Genomic DNA, 27,538 nt, shown 5'->3' with positions numbered 1-27,538 from the left:
ATCAGGAACATTCTTACTCCCCTTTTGAAGACTCTGATGCGGAGGACTCCATCCCTTCTGTCTCCCCCCCAGAGGATTACTCATTTGGGGAAACTTTGCATACTCTAAGGGAACACTTCCACTGGGAAGGCCAAGATTATTCAGATTCCAAGAAAGGCTCAGGGAATTTCTCTTGCTACCTCAGCACAGGCCTCTGGCTATACCTCCTGTCTTGGACATCCTAGATGATGTTTACTCGGAGGCCTGCCTTAACCCGGACTCTCTACCTCCAGCTCCAGTTAAGCTGGACAGGTACTACAGGGTCCCTGACTCACACCAATTTCTATACAAAAGCCATGCTGCTGACCCAGAAACCATATCACAGGGCCCCAAGGGAGTTAAGGCCTCCATTGCTAAAAATCCATTGCCTTCCGAGAGAGATTCCAGATCCTTAGAAAGGTGGGGAAAAAAGGTATATACCTCGGCTACCTTCTCCATGAGGGCCTTAAACTGTCAGTTTCATATGCTAAAATACCAACAGTTTTTGCTATCACAATTGAAAAGTAAAATGTCACAACCTGAACAACCAGACTTGAAGGAGTTGCAGGATTTGATGCATAGTGCAGAACAAGTGGGTAAGCATACCTTACAATATGGTTTTGATGCTCTAGAGGCCTCAAGCAGAGCTGCTGTTACAGGATCAGTCATACGTAGGCATGCCTGGCTCAAGGAACAAGCCTTGCCTGATCATGTCAAAGCTAAATTACTAGACGCCCCTCTTCAAAAGGATGTACTATTTGGTGCTAATGCTGAGGAGGTATTAAGGAAAATGGAGGAAAAGGCTAAATTAATGCAAACTGTGAAAGAATTTCTACAGGTTCAACCCCCACGTTTTAGTAGAAATTGGCCTTCCAAAAACTGTTCCTTTCCTGCCACAGACAGACCCCAAAGAGGCAGATACAGGCGCCCGAGAGGCGGAGGACAATCCCAAGGGTCGTATAGAGGCAGACAGTGGCAAGCTCCTACACAAAGAGGTAGTGAGGACAACTCGCAGTCTTTCAGAAAGCAAACCCAATGACTTTTCCCTTTGCATGCCAACCAGGTCTCAAATGGCAGCTCCCTTAGGAGGAAAGCTGGCATTATTTTCAAAAAATTGGCATATTGTCACAAAGGACAAATGGATCCTGGACATTATAAACAGAGGCTACAAATTCCATTTTCACACCCTTCCAAAAATGAGAAGCATGCCAAACCTGCCACACAATCAAAGGGCAGAGGCACAAAGGCAAATTACAGATCTCATAAACATGAAAGCTATTCAAGAGGTACCTACGCACGAACAAGGTCAAGGTTTTATTCCAGGCTATTTCTGGTGCCAAGGAAGGGAAAAGATTGGAGACCTATTTTGGACTTATCCATCCTAAACACATTTCTACTGCACCAAAATTCAAGATGCTCACTCTACAGCAACTTCTTCCCATGCTGGGCAAGGAGTCTTGGCTGGTTACATTGGACCTCAAGGAGGCATACCTGCATGTCCCAGTCAGACAAAATTGCAGAAGGTACCTCAGATTTCTTGCAGGTTCAACCCATTATCAATTCTCTGCATTGCCCTTTGGCTTATCTACTGCACCCAGAGTATTCACGAAATGCCTGGCATCAGTAATTGCCTACTGCAGACTTCAAGGGATACAAATATACCCCTATTTGGACGACTGCCTGATCCAAGCGGACAGCAAGCACATTCTTCTGAAACATCTGGCTTATGTAATAATGTTGTTGAACTCTCTGGGATACACAGTCAACAAAAAGAAATCAAGGCTAATACCCTCTCGGAAGATAATTTTCCTGGGTGCCAATTTGGACACAAACACCCAGATGGCCTACCTCACACCAGAGAAGCAGGGCAACTAATTCAATACTTCAGAACACTAGCAAATTGCACCAGGCTGACTGCAAGGAAAATCCTGCAGGCTCTGGGATTCATGGCATCTTGCATTTCACTAATCCCATGTGCAAAGCTGCATATGAGGAAACTACAATGGTACCTGAAAAATATATGGTCTCAACACAGCCACAGTTTGGAAACAATAATACCACTAATTCCATGTCTGCAAAAGGAATTTCTGTGGTGGGCTCAAGCATGTCAAACAAACATAGGTCTTCCATTCAGCAAGCCTCAAGCAAATCAAGTAATCACAACAGACGCCTCGGACTACGCCTGTGGGGCGCACATGACAGACCGGTGCATTCAGGGCAAATGGTCCCAAAAAGAAAAGCACCTTCACATCAATCAAAAAGAAATGCTAGCAGTAATAAATGCTATTATAGCTTTCAAGGACCTTCTACAACCAGGTCGACTATTGATAAGAACGGACAACACCACAGTTATGTGGTACATAAACAAGCAGGGAGGAACACATTCTTAGAAAAGCAACACCACAAAATCCACTTCGATATTTTATTAAAACTGAAAAAAGCTTCTCTCTCTGACGTCTCGGCCAAAAGCCTTCAAGGAGGAGGAACACATTCTTACCCCCTATGCAGACTGGCCATGTCACTTTGGAACATGGCCATGGACTTACAAATGGAACTACAAGCACAGTACTTGCCAGGCAAGGAAAACACGCTGGCAGACAACCTAAGCAGGAATATGACAGATCCACACGAATGGAAGTTACATCCAAAAGTTTTTACAGAAATAATCCAAGAATGGGGAAGGCTAGACACAGATCTCTTTGCCTCCCACAAAAATCATCAATTGACAAAATTCTGCTCAAGGATCTTCCATCTAAAGGCCTGGAGAGTGGACGCTCTCTCTTTCAGTTGGACATCAATGACAGTTTATGCCTTCCCACCTCTTCCTCTGCTGCCCAAAGTTCTATTGAAGACCAGAGCAGACAGACCAAAGATGATCCTCATTGCTCCGGACTGGCCAAGGCAACACTGGTACCCACTCCTGAGGAGCCTGACACATTCCCCACCATGGACCCTGCCTCTAATGCCTCCTCTTCTGACTCAGCACAGCTTCAAAACTCTTCACAGTCAGCTAAAAACACTCAGTCTAGCCGCATGGAAGATTCCTTAGCATCACAGCAGGTCCTACTCTCCAAGGAGGAGGTGCAGGATGTCATTTTGGAGGCCAGAAGGCCCTCAACTAGAAAAGCTTACTCTGCAAAATGGAAACGTTTTTCATTTCTGGAATGAGAAAAAGGGTCAGGACCCTGGAAAACTGAATTTACCTCAAATACTACAATATTTGGCTGAACTGCTAAGCAGTGGACTTTCTTTCTCCTCCATCAAAATCCATGCCTCAGCCATTTCTGCAGAATACAACACTGATCCACCTGTATTCTCTCACCCTCTCTTAAGACAGTTCCTCAGAGGGGCTAAGAATTTAAGACCTCCAAGGAAACAACCAATACCTGCTTGGGATCTTAATTTCATTCTGGAAAAACTGACCTTGCCTCCCTTTGAGCCAGCTGCCTCATCAGATTTGCAATACTTGTCCTGGAAAACAGCTTTCCTTCTGGCTATCAACTCAGCTCGTAGAGTTTCAGAACTACAGGCTCTCATGGCTGTCCAGCCTTTTATCATCTTCCATCAGGACAGAGTTTCCTTACGAACCAACCCGTCCTTTATGCCTAAAGATGGAAGATCCTTGAGCAGAATTTTGTCAATTGATGATTTTTGTGGGAGGCAAAGAGATCTGTGTCTAGCCTTCCCCATTCTTGGATTATTTCTGTAAAAACTTTTGGATGCAACTTCCATTCGTGTGGATCTGTCATATTCCTGCTTATCCAGGGTAGCTTTAAATCAGGGCATACATTTACCTACCTTTTATCCTAATCCTCAGAACAAAGGGGGAGAGATTACTACATTCCTTGGACATCCACAGACAACTGTGTTATTATTTGGACAGAACAAAGCCCTTCAGAAAATCAGAACAGCTCTTTGTGGCCTATGCGGTAGGAGCTCAAGGAAAGCCAATTTCCAAACAGACAATCTCAAAATGGATAGCCCACTGCATACGCTTTTGCTATTCCTTTCATGGCAAAACTGTACCTACAGGCATTAGAACTCATTCCACCAGGGCCAGAGCCACCTCTACAGCCTTCCTCAGAGGAGTTCCTACCAAGGATATTTTGGAAGCAGCCACTTGGAGTTCTGTGCATACCTTCTCCAAGCACTACAACCTACCATTATACTCCAAATTTAGAGCATGCTTTGCCACTGCAGTTTTGCAGGGCATTTTGGCTCCTCCTAGTTCCAACTAGCACCTACCACCCCTTTCTTAGCTTTGGGATTCTACCCATCTGTTATGACTGCAGCTGTATGCACGATGAACATAGTACAGTTTTGTACCTACCATAAATGTAGATGTTCGAGTGCTAATACAGCTGCAGTCCAGGTTTCCCTCCCTCCTTCCCCTCTTGGGACAGGACTATAGGCTAGCACATCCTCATACAACCTGATTGGGGTATTCATTTATGATGTATTTGCTTGCAACTACTGTATTTTGATTATATTGCACTGCATTATTACACAAATTTATGATTTGCCTTCCTTCTGGGGGCACCTGATATCTGAGGCAAGAAAAACTGAAGAAAATGGCGTTGGCTGGTTCCTTTATACCCCTGTCGCTCTGACGTCAGGGAAGAAGCGACGACAACCGACGCCGGACCTAGACTTTGGAATTCGGCCGACCGAGGGACCTGCCTGACGACAGGAAAACCCATCTGTTATGACTGCAGCTGTATTAGCACTCGAACATCTACATTTATGGTAGGTACAAAACTGCACTGTCTTGCACAACTGTGCTTTATATACCCCCAGCACTGTTGAGCACTAGTTTCACATTTGACAGTGCTCAGCAGCTACATCGGAAGAGTGACGGGAAACTCTCTTAAAACAACATAAATGCTTCGTTTGGAATTTTATTTATTTTTAAGTCTGAATAAAGTGCTTACTGTCTTCTGGATGGCCGCTCTCTGTGTGACCATGTTTTACTGCTTTATAGCTTTCTAAGTATAAAGCACTTACTGCTACTATACCTCTTTTTTTCTAACTTTGTTGTACTTAGGAGCAGATAATTCTTTGTTCTTCATGAAGCTTTATGATTAGGTCTTTCTGATCATTTCCAAGAAAGTTTTGTGCTCTTGACATTGCCAAGCTCCACCTCTCGAGCTTCACACTTGAGGTGAATTTATCATCATCCATGTCTCAAACACATAACCTCCTGGTTATGTTTGGAGATCCATTCATAATCCTATATGTTCCATATATATAGTAGTCACACAGCTGCTTTGTAGAAATCACATTAGTATTGCAAACAGCAGCAATTGTAATATTGCTCTTTCTTAGAAAATTTCTGGAGTAACAAGGTTTGCATCATTCAGTTTTGAAAGATTAATGAAGTGAAACTCAAATGTCTGTCATCATTGAGTGTTGAAGTCACTAAATAATTTACCAAAAAGCAATAGATTTCAACAGAAACAAACCAAATCTGTGAGGCAAAATCAGAGACCTTTGTCAGAATTGTGGGCAAATGAGAGATACTCCATTCACAGCTGTCAGCCTCTTGACTGCAAGAATTAGGAACAATGTTAAAAAATAGGGTGGGCCAAAGTCTTAGAATTGGGGACAGATTTAAAATACTGCTCTTGCGTGCTTAAAAGTAGTAAGAATGTCATATTTACATTCAAATGCATTTCCTGAAAGATATGGACCTATAAAGCATATGTCATTACTAAGTGACTGAAATCCTGTCATTTAGTGACTAAAATCCTCAGAATTTTGCCAGGCATGATGAACGGACAAAAAATGTGAGGCAAAATCAAGGATTGTTGAGATGTATGAGACACACACATACTAACATATGCTCATGTTCGCTGCAAAGGCACAGATAGCATATTTCCCCACAACAGTGAATCCATAAGCCTAAACCATCAATGCCAGAATGAGAAGGCCTCCAGGATGTACCATGCGTAGTAATTTCCTAAAAGGTGCATGCTCATTTACTGATATGAGACTACCAGGAGTCCTCAACTCACATTTAAAGCGAAAGGGCACAGTTACCTTGTGATGAGCTGGCTTTGATTACTAATTTTAAAACTACTGTTTATTCTGGCTAATTCTGTCATGCTGCTGGGCGTGTCACTGGCCAGATACAGTGCTTTGGAGGGCTGCATTGTGACCTGCAGGCCACTTGTTGGATAACCCATGTGTTTGTGATATGTAAGCTACAATGCTGTTTTGTCTTTGTAAAGAAGGATGTATACTGGTAGCTGGATGATACAGTTTATAGTGGTATCTTAGAACTGTGCCTTGACAGTGGTCTAGATGTTACTGCTAATCAGTCCACCTAGCAAGTGTACATAATGATAATGACTGATGTACGTGTTAAAAAAAAAATTAGTACAAGTTTCTCTTATAGACACTTGCATTGCTTCAAAACATGATGTTAAGTCAGCTCCTTGGGACTTCGGAACCACATTTTTCCACTTCTCTGCCCTTTGGGGTATGGTCTAATGGGGGTGGAAAAATGGACTCCTACGGCAGATAGTCTTTCCTTCCTGCTCACACCTAGTGAGTGTCTCCTTGACTTTGGGCCCAAACAAGAAAGAGCCATCAAATGGGGTATTCACAAAGGAAGACTTGAAGGCTTCTGCAAAGGAGCATAAGCGCATCCAGGATTGTCTCCGCAGAGCTATCGCTGAACCTGCTGCCCGGCTCGATCCCTCTGCTGCATAAGAAATGAGCCTCATGGTCAAGTTTACAATGGAATTAAGGGTGTTAAGCTGTGCCGTCACTTTTTGGTAGACAGCATCACCTGTGTTGCCCTGTAGAGTATCTCCAAGCTCTTTTAGGAGAGCTCGTTGAAGACGGGTAAAATGGGTTAAATAGTTAAGTGATCTCATTGCAAATGTCGCAGAACTAAAGATGCGTTTCCCGTATCTGTCCATCAGACTGGAATCTCTGTTGGGAGGATGGACAGAGGAAGAGGTGTCTGACATCTCTTTCTTGGTGTCTGCCGCCACCACCATGGCATCAATGGGAACCCCTTTTGTGAGAAAGGACTTATCCTGAGGGCAGGTGATAAATTTGTTGGGCCTCCAAGGGATCGGTTCCATAGAATCAGGACACTCCCACGCCTTTTGAGCGATCAAGTCCATTAATTCATCGAAAGGCGGAGTAACCCAAAAGCCTTCAGGAGCACAGACTCATCCTCTGAACAAACGGCGAGATTTAACAACTTCACATCTGTTGTTTACCACTGTCACTAGATCTTTAAAGATGAAGTAAATGATCCTAACAGAGAACTGAGAGGAGAACCACTAGTAACACTTGTAGAGAGATGGGCACCCTCCTCAACCTGACTGTGTTTTAGTGCCTACCCATATATTTTAAACCACTTAATTGCACATGAATTTACAATGCTATTAATATGTCAATTACTTTCTTATGGAAGATACTTCCAAATTTGACATCAAGGCACCTGACATCAGCCCTTCACCAAGTGCTGCTATCACCCCTCCATAAAATGTCAACAATTGAAATGCAAAACTTGCCCCTTAAAAGGCCCATCACACACCATATGTAAAAGCAAGTCCCCTGCATCATTCTGGAGAAGCCCCATTATGATTCTTTCCATAAATTAAACTGAGATGCAAGGCAAAAGCATAAAAAGTTTCAAAAGTGAGTTGATAACACAGTTTTAATTAATAATGACAGTAGAATAATTAAAATTAATATGTAGTCTATATATTATAAAACACATTTTATATATGCAACTTATTTTACACAGTATACAAAAGAAAATAGGAGGAATTCTAGAGATCATTATCTATATCATGGCGAGAGTAATACATCTGTTGACAATCCATTTAAGACTACAAGGATGAGTTGTGTTCCTCTCTCTCACTATACAAATGCCATTTAAATCAGCTGAACACACATGAACCACAGAACACACGTAGTGAAACCCTCTCCAGGGGCAGAGGAGGGGGATATAATGGTAGACGCCGCCCAGGCGGCAGAGGGAGTCTGCAGAACCAGGGTGACAGGGAACAGTTCCCTGGCAAGCCCTATCAACGCTCCTGAGAGGAGGCCCGACCGTCCTACTCTGGAGGCAGTCTGGGGTCACTTAGCTTTATACCCAGACGCCTGGCTAGGAATTGCATCAAATTCCTGGGTGAAAAGCATAATCACCAGAGGCTACATCATTCCCTTTTCAGAATTCTTTTCCATTCGGACAAGAATCCCAGACATTCCACCCAGTCTGCGGAGTCTAGCAGCCATAGAAATTCAGAGGCTGCTGGAAAAAAGAGTCATCCAGCCAGTCCCAGCGGACCAAATAGGATCCGGAACTTACTCCAGGTTCTTTTTAGTTCCAAAGAAAACCGGGGACTGGAGGCCCATCTTAGACCTCAGCAATCTCAACTCCTTTGTCAAAAAGGAAAAGTTCCAGATGGTCAAGCTTCAGTTGATAATCACATTTCTCGAAACGGGCAATTGGATGTGCTCAATAGATCTCAAGGATGCGTACTACCACATAAAAATGGCCAGGCCATTCAGAGATCATTTGCGTTTCCGGCTGGGGGCCAATCACTACCAATTCCGAGCTCTGCCCTTTGGTTCTCACCACAGCCCCCAGAGTGTACACCAAATGCATGGCAGTTGTCACAGCTCACCTGAGACGTTTAGGATTCCGGGTGTTTCCATATCTCGATGACTGGCTCCTCCTCACCGCCACCACCAGGCATCAACTGATTCACGCCAGGGATTACACTATCAGCCTGCGCTCCCATTTGGGCATAACCTTAAATTTCGAAAAATCTGCTTTATCGCCGTCGCAGCATATTTCCTTTATTGGAGCAGATCTAGACACCACCACTGCCCTGGTCAGATTACCTCTAGAACGAGTAATCTCTTTACGAAACCAAGTATCCCTTTTGTTGATGGAAAAGAAAGTCCCTGCATTCCAAGTTCTGAAGCTGTTAGGCACCATGGCAGTGACTCTCATAGTGGTTCCTCTGGGGCGCATGCACATGAGGATACTCCAGTGGTTACTCTTCACACAGTGGTCTTAACAACTTCCAATGTCACACGAGATTCTGCTGACAAATACTTGCAAAAAGGGCCTCCTTTGGTGGTTGAACAGCTACCAAGTTTACTGTAGGTCATCCCCTCCCACAGCCACAGTGACCACGGATGCTTCCCTGATAGGGTGGTGGGGGGGGCTGTGTCAGGGAAGAACTGTCCAAGGTACTTGGTCAGAGATGGAATCCAGTTTGCACATCAATGTCTTGGAGTTTAGAGCGGTGTTCCTAGCATTGCAACTCTTTCACGACTGTCTACCTCAAGAGACGATTGCAATACAGACAGACAACATGTCGGTAGTTTGGTACATCAACAAGCAAGGGGGAACCAGATCTTACCCCGTATGCCGAGAGGCCCTGAGAATTTGGCAGTGGGCTGTATCCACCGGGCGCTTCCTGATAGCAACGCACATCCCGGGGTCATCCAACGTGATAACGGACAAATTGAGCAGAGCCATTCTATTGCCTCACAAGTGGTCCCTCAAACAACGAGTGGCGGAAAGGATATTCCGCAAATGGGGCTAGCCTTGCTGCGACCTTTTTGCATCCCCGATGAATGCCAAATGCAGAAGCTACTTTGCCCTATACCCTCCATCAAGGGACATCCCAAGGGACGCACTCGTACACGATTGGCCCTCGGGTCTCCTATATGCTTTTCCTCCATCCCCACTGATCCCCAAATTTTTACAGAAAGCCAAAAGCCTGGGAAGGACTGTTATTCTGATAGCCCCGTTTTGGCCTCAGTAGATATGGTTCCCCTTCTTTCAACAATACCAAGTGGAAGAACCTTGGGTTCTGGACCCAATGCCAGACCTTCTGACTCATTCGTCGGGAGTTCTTCACCCCTCTCTTGTATCCCTCAAACTGACAAGCTTGGCTGCTTCACTTCCAACCTGGCCAGGTGTCATGATTTGTTTCCTGCAGTTCAGCATATTCTGGTTTCTTCTCATAAAGTCTCCACCAGGAAACTATATAACAGCAAATGGAAACGATTTGGTCATTGGGCTTCTCAACATGGTATTGATCCCTTTATCGTCCCTATTCATAGCATTCTGGAACTTTTGACTTCACTTTTCCATGGTGGTGCGGCAGCCGCTACTATAAGGGTTCAATTGGCTGCCATATCTAACTTCCATGTGGGATGCGGAGGTTCTAACATTATGTCCCACAGATTATGTAAAGCTTTTTTGAAAGGGACTCATCACCTTCGACCCCCTATCAGACATCCGATTACCCCCTGGAATCTAAATTTGGTGTGGTCTCAACTCATGCTTCCCCCTTTTGAGCCCGCATCTTCTTGTCCGTTGAAATTCCTTTCTTGGAAGACAATTTTCTTAGTGGCCATTACTTCGGCACGCAGAGTTTCTGAACTTCAAGCAGTATGTTAGGGCCCATATTTGGTCTTTCACCCCGACAGGGTGTCTCTAAGAACAAATCCATCCCATCTCCTGAAGGTCTGTTCCGAAGCAAACTTGAACCAGTCCATTGGATTTTCCACTTTTTTCAGGCATTATGCCAGTAAGTTGGAATACATGTTGCATAAGCTTGATGTTCACAGACAATTGAGATTTTATTTGGACAGAACAAAAGGATTTAGAAAATCAGATCAACTATTTGTTTCCCATGCAGACAATAAGAAGGGCCTTTCGGTATCCAAAGTTACGTTGTCCAAATGACTTTCTGATTGTATAAAGTTTGCATATTCTTCCTCCCATTAACCTTTAGAAAGTGAAGTGAAAGCTCATTCTACCAGGGCTGTTTCTACGTCCTTAGCTCTCGCATCTCGTTTATCTTTGGACACCATTTGTGCAGCTGCTACATGGTCCAAACCTCAGACATTTATTACTCATTGCAAAGTGGACAGGACCTCCAGGGACAGGGCTTCCTTTGGTTCCACCGTTCTCAGGAATGTCCTCCCGTGAGCCGCCCAGGATTAGGGTGCTTGGGACGCTACCCACGTGTAAGAACAAACGGCGAGATTGAACAACTTCACATAAAGAAGTTATGTTCGTACCATAACGTTCCATGTGAGTTGTTCATTTCGCCTTTGTTCTTACACTCCCTCCCACCTTCCCCCTCCATGTTCTGGAAGAACGGGTATGGCTGGTGGTCTGTTTGATCTTACTAGTATCCTCTTGTCAGCTAGGTTATCTTTTAACTTATTGTAAATAGTAACTTTGTTATATTGGGTTGCTTAGTTGTTTCTTGCTGGTTTTAGCAAACTAGATCTGGGGTTTGGCAGCAGAGCATCATGGGATAGGGACTGTGTCTCGAGCTTCTAAGAGATCTAGAGCCTGGAAAGCGGCCGACTTGGAGCTGATGGATCGGCTCCGAACCCACGTGTAAAAACAAAGGTGAGATGAACAACTCACATGGAACGTTATGGTAAGAACATAACTTTTTTTTAAACACCTGAGCATTGTGCAATTACTGTAGGATAGGAAATATTATTCTGTAGCCTATTCAGTTCAAATGGGCGTGTGTACTTACTCAAAGGAGGTCATTGTACCATTTTGTACATCTCACTGACCTATCCCATTGTTGAGTACAGTACTTCATTTTATAGTTTTAAGCAAGCCATCTGTAAACTCAAGCTACAATTCCTTAGTAGGGAAATCCTAGGATTGGCGAATCTGGAGCTATTTAGAAAAGGCTTCAGAAACTGTTGTTCATATTATGTTTATACAGATTATTTAGCAACCAGTGATGTTTTATGTGGTGTACAAGGCACTGTCAGATGCTTTTTTTATTTGAAAGTCTGTGCCTGGAATACACTGCTGGGGAGCCAGCACCAGACTTTGGAGCCTAATAACTAAAAATAATTCTAAATAATACTGAAAATTTAAGTATCTTTATCTGCACTTTTTTTTTTAAATACAGTATTTAAATTGATTTTAACTGTGTTGCAGGAATATTAACTGAACTGGAAGTTTTGAGACTGCTCTTCAGTTAGTCCCACCGACCCTTCCTGTTTTTGTTTTTGTTTTGGTTTTGGTGTTAATCTTAGTGGCCTTGAAACTGCCCGCCCCTCTTGTAAATTTGTGTTTGGATACTCCTTCTGGGCCCATCTCATTTGCTCACTCAACTGAGTGCAGTGAGATCATATTCTGATTTCAGGCACTCCTACTGTGTACTAAGAGAGCTTCTGGGAAACAGAAAAAAAAATTTAAGCTTGTTTCCTAGTGGTATAGACGATTTGTAGGCTTCTGAGCCCCCAAGCCCTTCTGAGTTGGAGGGAAGCCTTCTAGCTTAGTTTTTTTCTTTTCTTATAACTAGCCAGTTTTCTAGTTTCATCACTCAAATCTGTTTCTTTGATCTCAGCACTTGTTCAGAAAAAAAATTTTTCATCTGCTTTTACTGTACTTGTGTTTCTACCTACTTTATTTTACTTTTGCATCATCTTAAAAGTACTCAATTGTATTTATTACTGCTTGGTGTAACTCATTCTAAGTCTTTGGTTTAAACACTTGGGCTTCGGACCAGTTGTTTTGCACTGAGAGGGTTTGTGGTCTGCACTGTAGTGGCAGAACAGGTAGCTTGCATCCTTCTAGGTTGGGAACTGCTGATTGAGGGCTCAGTGTCTGTTATTCTAAAAGTGTATTAATTCTGGTTTAAGCACTTGGGATTTCAGCCAGTTATTTTACATTAAGAAGGTTCGTGGTCTGCACTCTTGTGGGAGAAGAGACTGGACTCTGCCCTTCTGAGCTGGGAATTTCTGGTTAAAGGCTTATAGTGCCTGAATATTTGAACTGCTTCTTACTGAAATTGGTGCGCCTTGTTTGCTGTGGCATAGACTGGATTCGGGCCTGCTGAATCTAGCTTTGTTTATATGCTTGTTGTTTGTTTGCTTGTTATTTCCCTGGAAAGTTAATTCCACCTAATACGCGGCTTCTCAGCGCTTCTGTGGATCACTAGTGATATCTGCATTGCTTACTGTACTTATTTCCTTGTTTCACTTGAAAGAAAGTTACTGTTTGTCGTTTTTGCATTTAAGTTATCTGTAACACATTGCACTTAAGTTACCTGGCACTTGCTCACTAAAGCAATTATATAAGTCAGCACTAAAAATTAAAAACACTACACCCTCACTCCCCACTGGCCCTTGTTTTCAATTATAAAGGAATTCCCAATATTATTCTAGCATGACCAAAGGTCAGTTGTCAATCTCCTCTCCGGTCCAGCTGGTGAATCTGGGAATCTTGAGGCAATGTTACAACTGCCTCATGTACACAGACACCCCTCTCCTCCTCCCAACAAATTCCAGCACATGTAAGAGATGCAACCATATAGCCAAACTGGAGGCTAAGCTCTCTCAACTCAGTACTGGCATAACCAGTCAGGAGGAGAAGGAAACCACACTCACTACAATTCCAGTCTCACATAGACCTACCACGACAGCAAACCAAACACATAATCACACAAAAACATACTCTGAGGCTCTAAATAAAGATCTGCCTAAGCAGCAGAGGCCTCCAAAGCAGACACCCAAGCAACTGCTACCCCAAAACAAAACACGTGCAACACATATCTCACAAAGCCAGTGTGCCGAACAGTCACAGCCCTTAAGACTAAACAACACACCTGATACACTTGTAATAGGTGACTGTATCATCAGGCACACTGACGTTCCGCTCACCAGGCTGAACAAGGAGAGGGTCACGGTGAGCAGCCTGTTGGGCGCTAGGATCCGCGATATAACACAAGCACTCAGGTCACTCCAAGGCAAGTACAAATATGACTCAGTCATTGTCCATGCTGGTGTGAATGACCTGAGACGTACCTCCCTGGACTACATGAAAAGAGACATAGAGGAGCTCTCTGAGCATGTAGCCCAGGCCGGTATGACCCTGACCTTGAGTAGCATCTTACCCTCACCAAGAATGATGCCACAATATGAAGACAAGATGATCAATTTCAACAATTGGCTTAAGTACTGGTGTCATTCAAAGGGGATCCAGTGCATGTCAGCTTGGGATGATATGCTCGACAAGCCACGATGCTTCACTAGGGACGGCTTGCACCTGTCACCCCTGGGCTTTCGGATATTGGCAAAGGCTCTTGCTACCCTCATAGTGTCTTTTTTTAGGCAAGGCAAGTCTCAAAAGACAAACCCACCTCCATAGGTATCACAAGGGATAAGAAACTAAGAGTAATGCTACTCAACGCCAGAAGTCTAAACCTCAAGATGCACGCACTCGAAACTCTCCTTAGCATGGAGAACATCGATATCTGTGCAGTAACAGAAACCTGGTTCAGGGCTCCCGAGAGCACCCCAGCACTACCAGGTATACCTCATACCATGCTTTTCGGCCCCAAAACTTGGACCGAACACAAAAGGAGGGGGGGTATCGATATTCATCAAAGATACCCACACGTCCAGGTTGGTGGCAAAGCACGAAGCATCAGAGAGTATCCATGTGCAACTAACAGTGGGTAAAACTGCCTTCCAGTTTATAGCCTGCTACAGACCACCCTCCCAAACCCAGGAATCCCACTCGGCCTTCCTGAGAACACTGGAAAATATGAAGGTGTCTCCAAACACCATTATATTGGGTGACTTCAACTACCCAAACATAGACTGGGAGCATTACTCTAGCTCCAACACCCTAGCCCAAAGGTTCCTAGAATTTATAAACTCAAATGCTATGGAACAACTTGTTACCACTCCCACAAGAGGGGAAAACATACTGGACCTGATCATCACCAACATGGGGACTCTATGCTCCAGACCAGAAGTATATCCCTCACTGCTAAGATCAGACCATAAACTAATCTCACTGTATATTCACATCCCGACCCCACCCCCTGCCCAGAAAACCACAGTGAAAAACTTCTCTAAAGCAAATTTCACACTCCTCAAAACCGAGGTGAAATCCTTCAAAGCCCCCGGGCCTGTGGAAAATACGGCCCAGACCGCAGAATCCTTTATAAATGCATTCTATGAACACCTTCAGGAATGTATGGATCATGCAATCCCAAATAATTGCAGTCTCATTGACACAACAGGTAGTACCCACCTTTGGTGCAGAAGGTTGTGGGTTCTATTCCCACACCAGGTGGAGTGATTACCAACACTGTATTGGAACAGAAGAGGGTGCTGCACTCCTGAGTATGCTGTCCTTTGTGAGATGTTAAACTAGAGCCCATGTGCTTAAAATGGTGGTAAATCAGGTGGATTTAAAAGATCCCACAGCACCTATTGAAAAGAGTAGGCTTTAACCTGATGCCCTGACCAAACTTCCTCTAGTAGTATAAATACCGCATTGTGTCTTCCCTGAAAAGAGGCTACTAGCGTAATGGACTCATCTGGTTGACAATGAATGAATAAATAAATGATGATATAGTCAAGAGTAGCAACGTAAATGGCAGTATAATGTGAAAAAGGAAGCTACCAACACCATTCTCATTTATATTCATAATCTCAAAGCAGATTTTGTGGTATCTTGTTTGTGACTTCAAAAGAAGCTGCTGAAAATGAGAATCATCTGTGACATTGCTCAAATTGCAGGGCCTATTTTTTTTTTAATAGCTTCTTGCAAAATGTTTAAAACCAATAGGATGCATGTATTACATACGCTGCTCACCTCACTGCTAAATGTGAATTGTAATGCTGTCTTAGCTTTTATAAACAGTTTTATTGAAACTGACTGGATTCAGGGAAGTCTGCTGCTACCATATTTACTGCCTACCACAGATCAAGGTGTACGCAATCACAGAAAAAGCCATTCAACAGTAGCTGTGGCTGCAGTGTGGAAGACCTCATTATTGGTTAATTTGCACTTTAAAACCATGTCAGTTAGAAAGAAATTTGTGAGTATTTTTAACATTTGACAGAAAGTTGATTCAGCAAATTTGTTTTGGTCTATGTTAATGCTGTTTGCATACTGGGCACAATTTGTATTGTATTTCACTAAACGGTGCAAATTAGGTAATGTAGAAAGAGAAGGATATTGTTATTTTAGTAGCAGAATAACAGAAAGGAATACTTTCTCAGGTAATCTGTGTGATTTTTTTTTCTTCTGCTGTGTAGGAAGGCCTGAAACAGTGTTTGGCTGATTTTCGAAAAGACTTGAACTGGGTAGAAAGGCTGGATATGACTAATGAAGCGGCTCCTGACCTTGTAGCTAAAGCAGAAGGGCGCCTCAATGACCCGGATGGCAAAGAAGTTGATGCAGAGGATGATTTTAATAGGGAGATGTTTTTGTAAGTCCTAATTTCTTACCTGTGTGCACAGAGTGATCATGCTGATCTGTAGATTTGTAGGGTGAGGTCGTATGAGTTTTGAAAGTTACATCTCAAGCATATGAGACACTAGCCAGCAGCGTAATAGCATTGCTGCCATTGGACTGCTAACAAAGTTATGTCAACATGCTGTGGACTGTATAGATTCTTCTTCACCTTAGTTCTGCATTTTATGTTGTGGTGGCATGATGCTAGGCTGCATAACCTAGTAATTTTGCTGTGATGGATGCTAAAGATATTAGTTTCTTGTATTGTTCATGCACTTGTTAACTTTGCCTTGAATATTATGTAGATATCTTTAATGTGTGAGAAAGCTGTATCGTTAATTCTTCTGATGCAACTGTTTAATCTCTAGCCGGTGCTCAGCATATTCCCTGAATTGTGGAAAATAGGAACCTACCTCCCTAGTGTACTACTGGATCTCTGGCAGTTTAATATCTGGACACCAGTATGTTTTCTCAAGGGATGCATAGCAATTGAACTTTGTTATTAAGGAAAAATAGGGACCTAGTTGTCTTTTGTGTTGTTGGATCTGCATCAAATAGCTGTCAAGGTACATTGTCTTTCCTTAAGAATCCGAGGACTGTCAAGTTTCATAGGTCAGCCTGTTATAGTAAAACCTGGGGATTTCTAAGACGGTGATGGGAATGAACCCTATTCCGAAGTCATGGTATGCTTTTGCAGTTCATGAAACTAGTATTATTTCACTCTTTGATGTTAGCCAAGAGTGCTCTTCTCAGTAACTGCAGTGGGCCCAAAATTGCCTCCTGTAATCCTTATGGGGTTACATGTATTGGTGGTATATCTAAGTACGACAGTAAATTCTTTTGTATTAGTCTGATTGTTATTACTACTGTAGGAAATGTCCAAGTATCTTTCTTCTACTCTATCTTTTATGCCTGTAAATCTTAATATTTTATGACTGCATCTCTGTATACTTAAGACACTGTACTGTAATCACTGGGTGTAGCAGTTGCAATGATCATTGCTGCGTGGGTCTTTTTTTTCCCTAGATTATTGTACCTGGTTATTTCATATCTGTTTTTTGAACTGTTGGTAATGGATGATCCCATGGGATATAAACATGATCATTCTGTATAATGCTTTGTGGTTCATCTTTACAATGATTCTCAACTACCTCTGTATTGTAGTGTTTTCAGAATCCCCCTATGCAACAATCTTGCCACATTATTGTGCTTTTCAGTATGTAGACCCCCTGCCATGAGTGTGTCACACCCAGCAACAAGATGTGCAAGTGTTTCCAGTCATGTTTTACAGACCCTGCACTTGTCTGTTTCTCCCACATTCTCAATGAGCTTTGAAAACCATTGTGTGTAGTCCACTATCTTGGGCAGCCATTATGAACCTTTCATCTTTTGGTTTCAGTTCACCTTTCCTTAACCATTCTTGCTTCAAATCTTGGTCAGCATTTGTTTATTCCAGGAGATCTCTGAACTTGCCACTATGTTTATGGATTTCCACAATTTCTTTATGTGATCCTTTTTGTATTGTTTTTTAGCACATTCAGTTGATGTCTGATTATTGTCTACTTCTGTTTTGATTTCCATTCCAGCTTGACACCAAAATACTTCTGCTGTACTAAGCAGAGATGTCATCTTACATGACTTGTCCTCAAGTTTTAAAACTTTCACTATATTTGGATCTGCTGAGTTTAACGGATGCTTATGCAGCTCCACAGTTGCAGATCTATACATGAAATCTATTTCAAGGAGGTCCATGCTTCCTTCAGAGAGAAGAATATACTGTTTTGGCATACATTAATTTTTATAAAACATTTGATAAGTTTGAAGCATTTTTCTTGTTTTTTTGCCCGACTGATCAAATACTTTTGGGGCCAGTCTGTCACTGTAAAACTGTAAGTTAGAGTAGGAAGGGCAAACTAGGAATAAAGTCCAAGCTATAAACCAGAGGCCAAGGCAGTTTTCAGCATTGGTTTTAGTCTTCTGAAGTATTCTTTTATGAGTTATACTCACATTTGTTCATGTTTTATTGCCAGTCCTTCATGGATTGCCAGACAGTTATATACCCCCTCCTGCTCAAATTCCTTTATATCTCATTCCTGTTCCAGATAAATATTTTCTTGGTGCTATAGCTTTCCTGTTTTACATGTTGCTTTTGTACATCTATCAAGACCAAATGACTGTCTTCTGAGGATGTTTTAACCATTTGCAGTTGTGCACTCAACTCCTCATCTGATGAATTGTACAGTTTTAACTCGTCCACAAAAAGTAAATAAGATTTCTGGGAGCCAAATTATAACCATAGCCTAATCTGTTAGATAAGCATCTTAATGGGTTAAGGGCAAGACAAAACATTAGTAGTGACAGAGAATCACCCTGGAATATCCACGTTTTGAATTTATCCCTGGGGTAATCATTTGCCCTTTTTCATGACTCAACTGTAAAGTGGTTTGGCACTGTTTCATGGTCACTGTAATGAAACTACAGATGTATAAGATATATCCTTCATTGATTAAACATTCCTTTATACATGAATGTGGGATGCTGTCAAATGCTTTTTTTGTGGTCTCTCCATGCCATGCTTAGATTCTCCTACTGTTACAGTTCTTTGTTGTGGCTTTAGTTAGCAACAAATGATCCTTTGTTGTGTTATGATTGAATGTTTTTCTAAATGGTACAAACTGCCTCCCGACAATATAAAAAATTATATACTAGAACTGATGCAAAGCTTTTGGTGTATGGCTTATAGGATGCTTAACATGTTCACTTTTAAGGAGGAGTATCATTTTTCCCGTTAACTATTTTTGTGTCTAGGATGCACATACATTTCGCACTTAATCTGGGTTAAATTTTTGTGTAAAGATGTTAATACTATTAGCCAGTGGTTTTCCAGTTAGGAACTTTTCTTCATTTTGTCTTAATTTCTGTGGCCGTTTACTTCAACCCATTTCACATTCTCTACAATAGAGCTCAGTACTGTTTCTTTTTATTCTTCTCTCCAGTTTGCATCTTTATGTTCAAAAGGGTCTTAATTGATATTTCTCCAATATGTGTCTTTTTTTAATATGTTCATAGATTAATACTAGGCTAACTGCCTTTGTGGACATTTTTAAGCCTAGCCAATTACCCCATGTGAGAATCAAACCCTGCATCTTGTGTCTGTAAGATAAACATCTTAACCATTATGCTAACCTCCTACCCATTTTTGTGGGTGGGGGGGGGTTGTTTTGTTTCCCAGTTCTCTCTAATTGTTTGGGGGTATTATTAAATTGCTTATTTTGTACTTTTCCATTATATTTATTTTTATTATCTTCTAAGTTCTTTTTCTGATTGTGCTGATATTTTTGTTTATTATTGGCAGTAATGTATGATGGATCCTGGATTCTGGTCTGTTTTGATACCGTGTGTTGCTTTTACCACATCTGTCATATTTTTGATTCTCTATTCCCTTGTCCTATGTTCTTCTACCAGTGATGTTTCTTGTCTTAAGTGCTTTAAAGTTTTTTTTTCTGTTTGATGCTTCCATGGTGGCTTTCTACTTGCTCAGTACCTTAACTTTATTTGTTATTAATTTAGCTGCACAGTAAACTATTCTTATCTCTGTTGTATCGCATGAATTTCTACTAGTCCTGATTATTGTATTCATCAGTTTTACCAGTCTTACAACATTTTGGGTCTTATTTACTTTCTTAATGTGTTTGTCATCTCTATTAAATCATTAATGTCTTCCCTTAAGTCACTCTCTTCTAGACTGAGAGCATTTTCTTTGCTTTCCATTCCCTGTGAGTATTCTGCAGAAAGTTCCAGAGCATCTTTTTGTGACATATCCACTTCAGATGCCCCCCCTCTTCATTTGCTGACCCATCATATGGGGGACCCTTTGGCCAATCACTGTGTAACATTGTCTGTGTTAGAGTTGCCACAGTTTCCTGCTCTTTCCCTCTTTTTAGCATTTCACTTAAGACTGTGCCTTTGGTACCATTTGTTGTTTTGAGTAAGAACTGTTTAATGATGGGCATAATAGAGGAATAAAGTGTGACTAACAGCTTTGGACATTGAGGAGATACCACAAAGGATAAGTTGTGCAAGCTAGAAAGAATTTCTAACTCCCACAGTGATGTGGTGTTCAGAGGAGGGTCTGCAATCAACAAAGGTACCCAAGTCTTTGATGACTGTGCCAGACTTAGGTGGAGCAGTCTATCTGGAGCAAGGCTGTGCCATATCCCTCATGCACTTGGGTCTTCAAACCACAAGTACCAGTATGACACAGTCAATAGTCCATGTGGGTGTAAATGACCTTTGATATACCTCACTGGACAATATGAAGAGAGGCGTGGTGGAGCTCTCTGCATGTGTCCCAGGCGGGTATGAATCCAGCCTTGAATAACGTCCTATCCTCACTTATGATGCCACAGTAACAGCAAAAAATGATTGAGTTCAGCAATTGGCTTAGATGTCCTTCAAGGATGCATCTGCAGTCATAACATATGGGTTGTCCTGCCTCAGGCAGCCCTTCGGTCGGCAGGATTCCAAAGTCTGGGTCTGGCCTCGGCTGATGTCGCACTTCACCCGACGTCATAGCTCCTGGGGTATAAAGGCATCAGCCGACGCCATTTTCCTCAGTCTTTCTTGCCGCGCGGTGCCCGAAGCAGAAGCTGTTCGCAAGTGCCGGTCGGTCAGATCCAGAGATTTCAGCTACCAAAGACTTCTAAAAAAGCTAAGTACCCCGTTGGGGACTCTTTCTTGCCTCAGCCGATGTCAGACAAAATAAATAATTGTTTAACTTGTGGGAAACAAATACCTCATAAGGATTTCCACTCTTACTGCCTTCCTTGCTTAGGCCCAGACCACGACGTATCAGCTTGTTTAGCCTGTGCTTCCTTCAACCGACGGACACTTAGACGTCGGTCGGAGTTTGCTGAAGAGTTTTTTGGTCCCGCTTTTGCATATAAAATACCGTCGGAGACTCCGACTACGCATTTAGCCAAAAAACGCAAGGAAAAGGACCGACACTCGCGGCCCGCGGTTTCGGCTGAAACCACGGTTAGGCCTACCGCGAGTGTCTCGGTTTCGGCTGAAACAGAGTCCTCGGTTCTTCCTTCGGCCGTAAGCATGCCTCCGACAACCGAGGCCTCACAGGCCCCGGCTGAGTCGGCTACAGAAATTCATACCGAAGAAGCAGGCACACAGGAATTGTCCGACACCATTCCATTGGACATCTCTACTCCTGCACGTGGGGCAGCTAGACCCCCTGCTTCTATGTCTATTAAGGCCTTCTCCAGGGCTAAAGCAGCTAAACTTTCCAAGGCCTTACCTACTAAAGCTCCCTCTCACAGACCTTCCTCAAGTTCTCAGATTCTCAGCCTTGTTGAGGACCTTATTTCTCTGATCAGGGGATCCCAACCTCACCCAGACAGGGCCTCACAACCTCCTCCGGAAAAAATGCCTAGGACTGAACCCCCTGAACCTCTCTCCTCTGACTATTCCTCGGATGGATCAGAGTTATCAGACCATCAGGAAGGACCATACACACCTTATGAGGATTCGGATGCAGAAGACTCCATTCCTTCTGCCCCCCCCCCCCCCCCAGAAGAATTTTCATTTGGGGAAACTCTACACTCAATGAGGGAACACTTCCAATGGCAGGGTCAGGATTTTTCTGATTCTAGGAAAAGGCTAAGGACTTTTTTACACTTACCACAGCATAGGCCTTTAGCCATACCACCTGTACTATCAGTTGTTGATGATGCATACAATGATGCCAGTTCTGCCCTGATTCTCTTCCCCCGGCCCCTGCCAAACCTGACAGATATTACAGGGTCCTGGATTCTCACTTCCACTTGTATAAGGCCCATGCTGCAGACCCAGAAACCATTTCTCAGGGCCCTAAGGGTGTTGCAGCTGCCTCTGCCAAAAACCCCCTACCCTCTGAAAGAGAATCAAGAGCATTAGAGAGATGGGGTAAAAAGGTTTATACATCTGCTACTCTTTCTGCCAGGGTTTTAAACTGTCAATTTCACATGATACAGTACCAGGAATTTTTGTTAGATCAGCTGAATAAAAAGCTTGCCTCTCCTGAACCTTTAGACCGTAAGTCCCTTCAGGATTTGGTACACAACTCACAGCAGGTCAGTAATCATTTCTTAAAATGTGGCTATGATGCACTGGAGGCTTCATTTAGATCAGCTATGACTGGAGCAGTGATATGAAGGCATGCCTGGCTAAAGAGCAATCCTTGCCAGACCATGTTAAGTCTAAACTCCTAGATGCCCCTATGGAGAAACAAAGTTTATTTGGCTCCCCTGCACAGGAGGTTCTAAAGAAAGTGGAAGAAAAAGCAAAATCTGTGCAAACAGTCAAGGATTTTCTGCAGGTCCAACCTCCGAGGTTCAGCAGAAATTGGCCTTCAAAGAATTGGTCCTTTTCAGACACCTCCAGAGCACAGAGAGGCAGAAATAGACGCCCAAGAGGCAGAGGTCAATCAAGGGGTGCCTACAGGGGACGTCAGTAGCAACCTGACAACCAGAGGAGTTCCACCACAGCTACGACTGCAACCACTTCCACAGGACAGACACAATGACTTGGCTCTGATTCTGCCTACCAGGGAACAACTGGAAGCACCCTTGGGCGGAAAGTTAGCTTTATTTTCAAAAAACTGGCATTGCATTACAGGAGACAAATGGACTTTGCAAACAATAGACAAAGGCTACAGGTTTCACATCCACACTTTACCAAAAAAGAGAGGAATGCCAAACCTTCCATCAAGCCAGAAGTCAGAGGCTCTAAAACAAATCATCAACTTACTAAGGATGAGAGCAATAGAAAAGGTACCATCTATGGAACAAGGCCAAGGATTTTACTCGAGACTATTCCTTGTACCAAGAAAAGAAACTCAATGGAGGCCTATTCTCGACTTGTCCGCTCTGAACACATATCTCATAGTACCAAAATTCAAGATGCTGACCCTACAGCAACTTCTTCCCATGTTGGGCAAGGAGTTTTGGCTGGTGACTCTAGATCTCAAGGAGGCATACCTGCACGTCCCCATACGACCAGATTGCAGAAGACACCTCAGATTTCTTGCAGGATCAGAGCATTATCAATTCTCAGCATTGCCCTTTGGCTTATCTACTGCGCCCAGAGTATTCACAAAATGCCTGGCATCAGTAATTGCACATTGCAGGCTTCAGGGAATTCAAATCTGTCCATACCTGGACGACTGCCTAATACAAGCGGACAACAAGACAAAAATAATAAAGGATTTGACCTATGTCATGCAACTGCTGCAAGCCTTGGGATACACAGTCAACATACAGAAGTCAAGACTAGTGCCATCCCAAAGGATAACATTTTTGGGTGCAGAACTGGACACAATAACTCAGATGGCTTTTCTCACAGAAGAAAAGCAAAAAAAACTTCCAGTTTACTTCATGGTATTGACAAGACAAACTCAGCTTACTGCAAGGAAAGTCCTGCAGGCCCTGGGTTACATGGCATCCTGCATAATCTTGATCCCACATGCCAGACTGCATATGAGAAAATTACAATGGTACCTAAGGAATGTATGGTCTCAACACAAACACAGTCTAGAAACATTGATACCAATCATTCCATGCCTGAAACAAGAATTCCTGTGGTGGGCTCAGGCCTGCCAGACCAACAGAGGGTTGCCTTTCCACAAACCACAACCAAGGCAGACCATCACCACGGACGCCTCAGACCTAGGCTGGGGGGGCACACATGGAAGACAAGTGTATCCAAGGCTTATGGTCCCCAGACCAGCTGAATCTACACATAAATCTAAAGGAGATGCTGGCAGTGAAGCATGCAACTGAGGCATTCAAATCATTCCTCCAGCAAGGACACCTGCTGATAAGGACGGACAATACCACAGTCATGTGGTACATCAACAAACAGGGAGGCACGCATTCCTACCCTCTATGCCGGATGGCAATGGATCTGTGGAACCTAGGCCTGAATCTCAACATTCAACTGCAGGCCAGATTCGTACCAGGAAAAGAAAATTCACTAGCAGACAGATTAAGCAGAACTACCACGTATGCACACGAATGGATGCTGCATCCAGACATCTTCAAAACCATAACAAAGACATGGGGAATGCCAGAGATAGACCTGTTTGCCTCTCCACTCAACCACCAACTGAAGAAATTCTGCTCAAGAGAATACCACCCACAAGCCTGGAGGGTGGACTCCCTTTCTTTCAGCTGGAAGGCCCTGACAGTTTATGCCTTTCCACCTCTCCCATTGATGTACAAAGTTCTACTGAAGATCAGGGAGGAACAGCCAAAGGTAATTCTGATAGCTCCAGACTGGCCAAGGCAGCATTGGTACCCACTACTGAGAAGCATGTCTCGGACGAACTCATGGCCTCTACCTCTATGGCCTTTACTTCTAACACAGAACAACTACAAGACCCTGCATCCAAACTTGAAAACACTGCAGCTAACTGCCTGGAAAATTGCATAAAGCAAAACCAACCTGTTTTATCTCAGAGGGTCAAGGACATTATCCTGGAGGCTCGCAGACCCTCCACAAGGAAAACATACTCAGCCAAATGGAAGAGATTCCTCATTTGGAGTGCATCAAAGGGAACAGATGTCACACTGGCAAACCTAGCACACATCCTAGAATACTTAGCAGAACTGTTCCACAATGGCCTGTCCTATTCTTCCATTAAGATTCATGCTTCAGCAATTTCAGCAGAGTACAAAATGGATCCTCCTATCTTCTCTCAACCTCTCCTCAGACAATTTCTAAGAGGGATCAAAAATGTAAAACCTCCAAGGAAACCACATCTACCTGCATGGGATCTCAATTTTGTGTTGGAAAAATTAACACTTCCCCCTTTTGAACCAGCAGCATCAGCAGACATACAGTTCTTATCTTGGAAAACTGCCTTCCTTCTAGCAATCACTTCAGCAAGAAGGGTATCCGAGTTACAGGCCTTAATGGCAGTGCAGCCTTTCCTTATCTTTCACCAGGATAGAGTGTCTCTGAGAACCAATCCTACTTTCATGCCAAAGGTGGTATCCAGAGTATCCTTGAACCAAGCTATTCATTTACCTACGTTCTTCCCTAACCCACAGAACAGGGGGGAAAAACTACTGCACACCTTGGATGTATACAGACAACTGCGCTACTATCTGGACAGAACTAAGACCAACAGAAAAACTGACCAGCTTCTGGTAGCATATGCAACAGGAGTGCAAGGAAAAGCAATTTCCAAACAGACAATTTCAAAATGGATAGGGAATTGCATTTGATTCTGTTACTCTTTTCATGGAAAGACAACTCCTGAAAATATCAGGCCTCACTCCACAAGAGCTACAGCCACCACTACAGCTTTCCTACAAGGAGTGGCTACCAAAGACATTTTAGAAGCTGCTACTTGGAGCTCCGTGCATACATTTGCCAAGCATTACAATCTTCCTTTATACTTCAGATCCCGAGCAGGTTTTGCAACTGCAGTTTTACAAGGGATCTTAACTACACCATCATTATCTTAGTGCCTCCTCCCCCAGTTTGGCTATGGTATTCTACCCATATGTTATGACTGCAGATGCATCCTTGAAGGACATAGTACAGTTTTGTACCTACCATAAATGTAGATGTCCGATAGGTATGCATCTGCAGTCAGGATTACCCACCCTCCTTCCCCTCTGTGGTGTTCCTAGGGTACTTACCCCTCTCTTAGCTAGCTGGGGGAATCTGTTATGGTGTATTTGTTTGTATGTATATATGTATATATACTTTTTGATTTCTACTGTTTGGAATTTTCTACTTTATCCAAATTTAGCCTTCCTAGAGGGCACCTGGCATCTGGGGCAAGAAACACTGAGGAAAATGGCGTCGGCTGATGCCTTTATACCCCAGGAGCTATGACGTTGGGTGAAGTGCGACATCAGCCGAGGCCAGACCCAGACTTTGGAATCCGGCCGACCGAAGGGCTGCCTGAGGCAGGACAACCCATATGTTATGACTGCAGATGCATACCTATCGGACATCTACATTTATGGTAGGTACAAAACTGTACTTTTCTGATGTCACATCAAGGGTATCCAATAGCTGTCGGCCTGAGGAGACATGATTGGAAAACCAAGATGCTTTGCCAGAGATGGTTTGCACTTGTCATCTCTTGGCTTAGAGATAGTTGCAAAAACGTTATCCCCATAGTGCCTTTTTTAGGCTGTGCCAAGTTGTTAAATCCTCCAACAGGACAAAAATCACTCATAACTACCTGAAGGTATTGCTGCTCTGCGCTAGGAGTTTAAATAAAAAACTGCACACTCTGGAAGCCGTCCTCACCCTGGAGAATGCAGACGTGCAGTCATAGAAATGTGGTTCAGAACCATAGAAAGCACCCCAGCTATCCACGTCTGTAATGCCATTTCATACATTTCATTTCCCCTCAGCTCAGGATAAAAGAAAGGGAAGAGGTGTCTCAGCATTCATAAAGGCCAAGTACATTACTGGACTGGTCCAACAACATGACTCATTTGAGCTATTCCATGCCCAACTAACCATAGGTGTGACCCTCTGTCATACCCTTGCTATTTACAGATCCCCTAACATGAATGTGGAAAACCACACCTCCTACATAAACCTGCTGGAATCTCTTAACATTCAGCCTAACACCATAGGTATGGGTAACTTCAACTACTCCTCCGTAAACTGTGAGACTTATATGATCCATAATTCACTTGCTCAGAGGTTTTTAGACTTTGTCAGTGCAAACACCCTGGAGCAGCTAGTTAGCTCCCCAACTTAGAGGTACAAATATCGTAAACCTAGTACACATGAACATGGGGGGGGGGTGATGCTGCTCCATCACATGCATCAACTCCTCCCTGGTAAGATCCGACTACAAAATGATCTCCTTTAATATTTAAAACTAACCTAGAACCCTCATCAAACTTCACACCAGTTAAGAACTTTGCTAAGCCCAATTACATCAAACTAAGTGACAACTTATTAAACTTCCAAGTCCCTCCGAACCAGAATGACACTGAGGCCTACTCTGAGCTGAACATTAAAGCACGGTACAAACATATTTGTAGCTGCATAGAGGTGGCAAAAGTAAACCACCTTGGTGGACCTTTAGCATAAATAGGCTATTTCACAAAAGGGGAAAAAGAAAACCTCTCAAAAGCCAAGAACAGAGAAATCAGTGCAAAAAAGCCACTCGCCAGTCTAAACTTACAAATTAGAGAGCTG

The 27,538-nt window shown here is 43.1% G+C and overlaps 1 protein-coding gene across 1 annotated transcript in view; it reads left to right on the top strand.

Annotated features, from left to right (window-relative positions):
- The window catches only part of EBNA1BP2 (EBNA1 binding protein 2), a 352,840-nt gene that overhangs the window by 66,994 nt on the left and 258,308 nt on the right, over nt 1-27,538 (top strand). The window contains exon 3 of the mRNA XM_044085375.1: nt 16,111-16,283. Within this exon, the coding sequence (XP_043941310.1) occupies nt 16,111-16,283 (173 nt within the window). The remainder of the gene's footprint in view (nt 1-16,110; nt 16,284-27,538) is intronic.

Source organism: Protopterus annectens, chromosome 10.part0, assembly GCF_019279795.1.
Source record: "Protopterus annectens isolate FY-2018-M chromosome 10.part0, PAN1.0, whole genome shotgun sequence".
Lineage (NCBI taxonomy): Eukaryota > Metazoa > Chordata > Ceratodontiformes > Protopteridae > Protopterus > Protopterus annectens.
Note: the sequence above shows the minus strand (reverse complement) of the source record. Positions and strands in the feature narration are given on the sequence as shown.